This window comes from Nematolebias whitei, chromosome 18, assembly GCF_014905685.2.
Source record: "Nematolebias whitei isolate Nwh7 chromosome 18, NemWhi1, whole genome shotgun sequence".
NCBI classification, from domain to species: domain Eukaryota; kingdom Metazoa; phylum Chordata; class Actinopteri; order Cyprinodontiformes; family Rivulidae; genus Nematolebias; species Nematolebias whitei.
In genome coordinates this window covers 9,962,532-9,971,246 of record NC_056515.1, presented here as the reverse complement: position 1 = coordinate 9,971,246, position 8,715 = coordinate 9,962,532, and the positions used below count along the sequence as shown (strand labels likewise).

Genomic DNA, 8,715 nt, shown 5'->3' with positions numbered 1-8,715 from the left:
TAAAAGTGACTTTGACTTTGAGCAGCACCTCAGACTGAAGAAGCCTTTCGGATGAAAGACGAAACGTTTCTACCTTCTTTTTTTTTGTTTGTTTTGTTTTTTTTGAATGTCCAGAGGACCAGACTTAACTTTTTAGATGTAAATACTGTAAATAGTTATTCATGAAAAATACATAAATGTGCCAATTTATTTAATTTGAAATTACATAATTTGATAAAATATCTATAATCCACTATCAATTTATAGTGTACAGTTATAAAATGTTAACTTAAATAGTTAAATGTTTTTTGTTTTTACTAGATATTGTAAATTGCACTTGTTTTTCTTGTAATTCAACTGAATCAATCCACAAATAAAAAAAACAGTACAGTATGCTTCTCAAGTGTGTTTTAATTGAAGAATGTTTAAAATAATTCAAAACATTAACTATCTACTGGTAATTACGTAACACTAGAACAATTTACATACATGTGACAAGCTTGGGTATGGATGTTATTTTTATTTTATAAACTTACTGCAACACCACCTAAGGACTTTCACCCAAGGACATAATTTATACACAGAAAAGGCGCTTGGGTTTACAAGTAAGCACTGTGGAACGGAACCTACACGAGACTCAACTGTCACCTTCAACCTGGAATATAAATATGAAATTAACAAAAATAAATATGAATAATATTTAAGAATTGCAAAACAAACAAACATGGGCCTCACGTTCACATACAAAAATCCAAAAGCCAGCCAGTCTTCTCTCAGGTAAGACACTGCCTAATTATGGTGACTCAAGCAGGCTGTGAGAGCGTAGTAAAGCATGGTAGGACAGATACGGTTGTTTTCTTGCCCCACAAGAACAACCAGGAACTGAACAAAAACAACAGCGCAGAGACTGAGCCATTTTCCTCACTGTCTAACGCTAACACTATAGCCACAGGAAGATATGGCATTTTCTAACAATGTTGTCCAGAAACAGCTAGCGCCATTGCAGCCACTCAAAATTCTGCAGGCAGCTGTTTGAACAGCTAAGTAGCAGCCGCGGGTCCTACGCATCATTTCTTAATTCAAGATATCTAAAAGTGTCATTCTGACTAGTCATAATTACATTCGAGATATCTTGAATTGTAATTACGGATGTTTGACCCTTCAAATGACGAATCAGGTGACGTCATTCAAGATATCTTGAATTGTTATTCTGACTAGTCAGAATGTAAATACAGATATCTTAAATTAGCATTCTGACTAGTCAAAATGTAATTGTGCCTAGTCAAAACTCAATTTAAGATATCTAGAATGTAACTACAGATAGTCAGACTACTCGATTTTATGTTAAAAGGGCTTGCCATAGAGTGGGGGTGATGTGCTCACTCTTTTGAACTCCAGTTAGAAGCCGAGCAGCAGCGTTCTGGACCAGCTGGAGAAGTCTGAGGGAGGACTGGCTGACTCCAAGGTAAAGAGCGTTACAGTAATCCAGCTGAGAGATGACAAAGCCACGTATTACAGTTTCCGACTCCTGATGTGTGAGGATGGGCTTTACCTTAGCCAGCTGTTTTAGGTGATACAAACTGGTCTTGACCACTGCTCCAATCAGGGAATATAATTTAAAATCACTGTCCATTTTAAAACCCAAATTAGAAACTGTTTCCTTTACATGTGGTGCCAGAGGACCTCAACAGGGGAAATCAATATCAACATCATCAACAGAGGAAAGTTGACAATAGCCACTAGGACCAAACACCATCACTTCTGTTTTCTTTTCATTGAAATTTAAACAGTTTAAGGGCATCTAGACTTTGATGCATGCATTCAAGACACAACAGAAGTGGCCTAATTGAGGGTACAGCTTTCTTTTTTAGTGGAATATAGATCTGAGTATTGTCAGCATAATAGCAAAAAAATATTCCATGCTTTCTGAGGTTTGAGTCCAAAGGAAGCATATAAAGGGAGAAAAGCAGGGGACCTCAAATAGAGCCATGTGGAACCCCCAAAACAGAGGAGCAGTGGAGGATTCAGAACCAGCTATGTTGACACACTAGGACCAAACATCTGTTTTCTGTTTCTCACACCATGGATGGATGGATGGAGAGTATTTCCAATACTCCCTCTTTGTGCTGTGACAGGGGACAACAAGCTTTTTATTTTATGTTGTTTTTTTTTACATGTGCTTAGTGTTTAAGCCTGGTGTGCCCAACCAGTCGCTCGCGGGCGAGCTAGTTCCCAGTCGCCCGCGAAGCGAAACCTTGACTTGTATTCTCACAGACATAGTCTCGCGAGTTTTGGGTGCGGTGACACAGCGCTCTCACGAGACTTTAGGCTCAGTAGTGGAGTAATGTCGGTGCGCAGAAAACATGGATGGAAAACTAGCGAACAAGCAAACGAAAACTTATTATTTTCATACAGAGTGGGAGGAGGAGTATTTTTTTGTTTATTCTAATTCAAAGTCCATTTGCCTCATCTGTAATTCGAGCGTTGCCTTACCCAAAAAGTGTAACTTGGAGCGGCATTTCAAGACGATGCACAAATGGTTTGAGACAGATTTCCCTCTTAAAAGTTCTTTACGGACTCTGAAAGTGCGGGAGCCAAAAAACAAGCTTGCAGCCCAGCAATCAGTCTTCACTCGGCCCAGCACAAAATGTAAAGCTGCTATGATAGCTTCCTACCGTGTTAGCCGCATCCTGGCTCAACATAAGAAGTCTTTCAGCGATGGACAAGTTATGAAAGAAGCGTTTATTGAGGCTGCAGATGCGCTTTTTCATGATTTTAAAAATAAAAGTGAGATCGTAGCTGCTATTAAAGACGTGCAGTTGTCCAGACAAACAGTGACACGGCGATGTGAGGGAATGGCTGTGGATGTGGAGGAGCAGCTAAAAAAGGACATGGAACAATGTGAGTGTTTCTCTCTTCAGTTTGATGAGTCGACAGACATGGTGGATGTAGCCCAGCTGTGTGTTTTTATCAGAATGGCCTTTGCAGACATGAGTGCAAAAGAGGAGCTGCTCACCATCTTGCCTTTGAAGGGACACACAAGAGGAGAAGATATTTTTAATGCGTTTATGGAGTTTGTTAATAAAAGCAACTTGCCCCTCTTTAAACTAATTTCTATAACAACTGATGGCGCTCCAGCAATGACTGGTCACACCAGTGGATTTGTTGCACTCTGCAAGCAGAATGATGCTTTCCCAGACATTTTGCACTATCACTGCATCATCCACCAACAGGCCCTGTGTGGGAAGATTTTAAACATGAAGGAAGTGATGGATGTTGCCATGAAAACTGTGCTCTATAAGGGCCAGGAGTCTGCAGAGGAGGTTGTTCCGGGCTCACTTGGAGGAGGCAGGAGCAGACCACACAGACCTGCTGCTGCACATGGACATCAGGTGGCTAAGCAGAGGTAAATTTCTGGACAGATTCAGTGAGCTGTTGCCTGAGATCAGGGATTTTCTGAAGCTGTCAGATCATGGTGAACATTCAAAACTAGAGGACACCCAGTGGCTTTTGGATTTAGCCTTCCTCACAGATCTCACCAGCCTGCTCAATGAACTGAATTTGGAGCTTCAGGGAAAGGACAAAAACATAATCCACATGATCAGTTCTGTGAGCACCTTCAAAAGCAGGTTGCAACTGCTCACAAGTCGGCTGCAACGCAGGGACCTGCGAAACTTCCCACACATGGAGGCAGAGCTACAGCGCCAAGGGAAAGAGGTCCCACAACTGGACAGTGCACACTATTCTAAGCAGGTTCAGAGCATCTCAGCAGAATTTGAGAGACGATTTACTGACTTTTCCTCCATCGAGCCTGTTACCAGCTACATGTGTTATCCTTTTGGAAATGTTGATGTGGATGACATTGTGTCCAAATTGGTGTCCGTGTTTCAGCTGGACAGCTCTGGTGTTGAAAATGAGGTGTTGACTCTGCAAAATGACATTGGGATTAAATCCAGAGCATCACCTGGCGTGGATGGAGAGTTCTGGAGTCTGCTGTCAGAAGAAAAGTATCCTAACATCCGAAGATGTGCTTTGAACTTAACAGCACTTTTTGGATCTACCTACCTGTGTGAGTCTGCTTTTTCACACATGAAAATCATCAAGTCCAAAAACAGATCCACAATGAATGATGATCATCTGGAGACCTGCCTGCGCCTCGCAACCACCTCATACTGCCCAGCTTATGAGACCCTGGCCTCCTCCTCTCAGTGTCAGAAGTCCCACTAAGGTAGAGACACATTTATTTTATACAGCTTGCATAAAAAGTTGTCTCCTATAGACACATCACGTTCTGTTTTATTTACTTTAAAGAAGTGAGGTGTAGGGATTGATGAAAAATTATGTTTGTTGATAATGAGACTGGACGAGTACCTCTCGGCAAATTGCAGACTTCAAAAGTAGCTCTTGGTTCAAAAAAGGTTGGGCACCCCTGGTTTAAGCCGAGCAGGTATTGACACAACACTCACAGCACCTCCCAAAAAATCTTCACACCCCTTGAGCTTTTCCATATTTTGTCAAGTTAGAACCACAAACAAATTCACTGGGATTTAATGTGACAGACCAATACAAAATTGTGCAAAATGATGAAGTACAAGTATGTTGATGAAAAATTGTTTAAAAAAATCATTAATTAAAACTTGAATATTAGTTAAAAACAAACCAATACATTGATTTAGGAGGGAAAAAAATCAGCTTGAAAGCCCATTTTATTCTGTCCTATATTTTACCTTTGCAGAGTGGCTCGGTGTCGTTCCAGTACGGATCTCTGGCACTTATGCATTCAATCACCGGGGGGCCTTGCTCTAAAGAGTGGCCTGGGTCACAAGTGAACTGAACCACAGCTCCAACACCGTACAACGGGTCTGACGTAGTATAGTTTCCATTCTGAAGATATGGCTCATAGCAGTGGCCGCGCTCAAAAGCTGAAAAAAAAAAAAAAGAGAGGAGAGGAGAATCATTTTCTTTAAAGCATTTTAGAAACATGTTTCTTATTTATAGCTTCTCTGAGAAGATTTGTTGTCTCTCTGACACGAGTGTAAGTTCCATAATGTCTGCCTCTGATATCTCTAACCACTTCTTGGAAAGACAGTTCTTTGGTTAGTTTGTGTTTTTTTTTTTTTTTTTTTTTTTTTATCTTCCCTGTAAGGATTTACATAAACAGGGGAACATTTTTATCCTTTCACATGACATTAACAGAAAACTAGAAACTTCACTTTCCATCATGTTGATAGACAGCTTTGTTTCCTGGCAGTTCAGCAGAAATCAACTTGGCAGAACATCACATAATATAAAACTCAACGTAGGTGCTGGTTGTGTGCATAATCATGCAATAATGGTGTATGTTGAATGTGTAAGTATATGTATTATACATATAAATATGTGTATTATACATATAAATATGTGTATTATACCAACAAAGTCCATGCTTAATAATCCAGATATACAATCCAACAATTTTCAGTCAGGTCATCTGGACAGTTTCTTTTTTTTTTTTTTTGGTGCTGAAACATTTCACCTTCCATCCAGAAGGCTTCATCAGTCAAGGAAACACACAACACAAAACTGATTCTTCCCCCAAACAGCTTACTCCAAAGTGGAACAAACCAGTTATGTTGGTGCTAAGATGGTGTCTTTGGCACGCACCCTCCTCAAGTGCTGGCCCTCCCCCTCGTCGACATATAAATATATGTATTATACATATAAATATATGTATTTTACATATAAATATATGTATTATACATATAAATACATGTATACATACATATATTTGTATATAAATATATATATATTTTTTTTTAATATATTTTTATTTTTTTAATTTTATTTTATATTTTAATTTAATTTAATTTTTTTTAATGTAAGGATGGTATCCCTCTGTCAGTCTCCCTATGTCCGTACTCCCTAGTGTCTCTCAGTAATGACCCCAATCTGCCTGCCCTCCACCTCTGTCTGCAGTGATTGTGTATTTTCTGTTTTTGTCATTTTTCACCTACAACATCGACTCACTGCTGGTTTATGAACGTCATCAACTCCTAAATCTCCGACTATCTGCCATCAGTCTTGCTTTGTTTGATCATAATGATCGTAACTCTGGACCCCCTCTCGGACCCCCACCTCTGCATGAAGACGTTCCTGTTTACCTCCGCCGTGGTATCCTGCCCACTCGAAGACATCGCTCCAGGCGCCGTGGAAAAAATGAGACGGCCGTCTTGTGAGGTTCAAAGCCTGCCGGGCTGCTACTGCTGCAGCTTCCTCTTCAACCGAGGACCATATCTTAAATCACCTGTCCTGGCGCTGCGCCGATCCACCTGAGTCCCTCCCGGTCCCACGGGTCGGGTTGCGCTTCCACAGCAGACCTGTTCGCCGTGATTGGGCTTCCGGTCGTTGGAGTCACGGGTCGAACTCCACAAATCTGAGACTGCTGGTCTTAACTTCGTGGACAACTTCTCCTGCTGTGATTCCTACAAGGATTGCACTAACGCCAGGTCTCTGGCTAATAAAACGTTCATCTTGAAGGACTTTTTCTATTCCACCGGTCTGGACTTCTGCGTGACTGAGACGTGGCTCTCCTGTTGTGAGTTCATGGCCCTGTCGGAAATTTTACAACCGGACTGTACTTATTTTAATGTTCCGAGAACATCAGGCAAAGGTGGTGGATTATTAACTATTTTCAAAAAACGTTGGAACTGCAAACTGGTACAAATATCAGCTAATTTTTTGAGCTTCGAACTGCTGTGTTTTGAGGTGGGCCGTTCAATTCAATTCAATTCAATTCAATTCAATTCAATTCAATTCAATTCAGTTTATTTATATAGTGCCAAATCGCAACAAAGTTGTCTCAGGACACTTTACAGAAACATTCACATACATAAAAGCCAATTAGTAAAGTTCTCTATTTAAGGAATCCTGCAGACAAGTTGAATCTTGGCTTCGTTGCAGTCTCCCATCCTGAGCAAGCATAGTGGCAACAGTGGAAAGGAAAAACTCCCTTTTAAAAGGAAGAAACCTCCGGCAGAACCAGGCCCAGGACAAGCGGCCATCTGTTTTGACCGGCTGGTTGAGAGAACAGGAAGGAGAGATAGCAGCATAACTAAGGGACAGCAATGCTGCTATAGGCTTAGACTGCTGGAGAACAAACTGACCACAATTTTCACTCTGCTATTGTCTTTACTTACTCTGCTCAACCTGTTTTGTATTTGTAATTATTTTTTCTATCCTTAACATGTGTTTTTTTGTCTTTCAGTTACACTTGGACCTATACCTGGACCTATGTTCGTCTGTCTCTCCTTCCTGTTCTCTCAACCAGCCGGTCAAAACAGATGGCCGCTTGTCCTGAGCCTGGTTCTGATGGAGGTTTCTTCCTTTTAAAATTGAGTTTTTCCTTTCCACTGTTGCCACAGTGCTTGCTCAGGATGTTCAAACCCTGTTTTTTTTTTTCCTGCTGTGTTATACAGGCCACCCAAATATAATAAGGACTTCATGGCTGAACTCTGACTTGTTAACTTGGATTCTGCTCAGATATGATCGGGTTTTGATTCTGGGAGATTTCAATATACATGTCCGTTGCCCTGAAAAGCAGCTGACTCAGGACTTTCTAGATCTGATCCAGTCTCTGAACTTTGTACAGAATGTTGCAGGACCAAGTCACCAGCATGGCCACACACTGGATTTAGTATTAATATTTGGTTTATCTGTTTCTGAGTTAGAAATTGGGGATGCAGTTTTCTCTGACCACAAACCCATTTCTTTCAACACTTCTTTTGTCAACGAGTCCAAACCCCCTCCCCCTCCAGCAAGGCCTTGTCGAATATTTAACCCTTCCACTGCTGCGCTCTTTTCGTCTGCTTTTACTAAAAACTCTCTCTCAGTCTGTGAATCCTCTTCCATGAACACCCTTGAGCTAGTCACTGTACATCAAGAGACCTATGCTAAGGTGCTTGACCTAGTTGTACCATTAAAAATTAGGCATCCAAAGTGCACTCCACATCCTTGGATGAATGAGATCACTCGCGCAGCCAAACGTCAATGCATGAAAGCCGAACGTAAATGGAAGAAGGACAAACTTCACGTTTCTTTTTTCATGCTAAAATCATGTTACAAAGAGTAGCAGGCCATTGTTAAATCAGAAACAAACAAATATTTCTCCCAAATCATCACCTCAAACAGCCACAATCCGGGGTGGCTGTGGCTGAGTGGTTAGAGCAGTCGTCCTCCAATGCGAGAGTTGGGGGTTCGAATCCACCAGCAGTCACATGCCGAAGTGTCCCTGGGCAAGTCACTGAACCCCTTATAGCCTCTGATATGTGTCCCATCAGTGTATGAATGTGATCTAAAGCACTGATTAGTCTCATTAGAATGATTTGTTCAATTAGCTTTGTAGAGATCTAGTAGAGTGCTGTATGAATGGGTAAATGAGGACACAGATTGTAGTGTAAAGTGCTTTGAGTATATTGAAATAAGATAGAAAGGCTCTATATAAGTACAGTCCATTTACCATTTTACCACAATCCCCGTGTTCTTTTCAATACCATTAACGCCATTTTAACTGTGCCTCAGTCTGCCAACAGGGAGGTCTCTGCAGTTACGTGTGACGACTTTGCCAGTTTCTTTGTTAAAAATGTTGAGTCGATCAGGTCACTGATTCCTCACACCACAGCTGACCCCTCTGTCTTTGTCCCCTCCACATCAGTGTAGTGAACTAGGCCTGAAGGTCAAAACCTTGACCTAAGGACCATT

General features: G+C 41.1%; 1 protein-coding gene across 1 annotated transcript in view; it reads right to left on the bottom strand.

Annotated features, from left to right (window-relative positions):
- Positions 1-8,715, bottom strand: part of LOC119424635 (seizure 6-like protein) — a 337,403-nt gene that overhangs the window by 106,624 nt on the left and 222,064 nt on the right. The window contains exon 8 of the mRNA XM_037692123.1: positions 4,707-4,901. Coding sequence (XP_037548051.1) covers positions 4,707-4,901 — 195 coding nt within the window. The remainder of the gene's footprint in view (positions 1-4,706; positions 4,902-8,715) is intronic.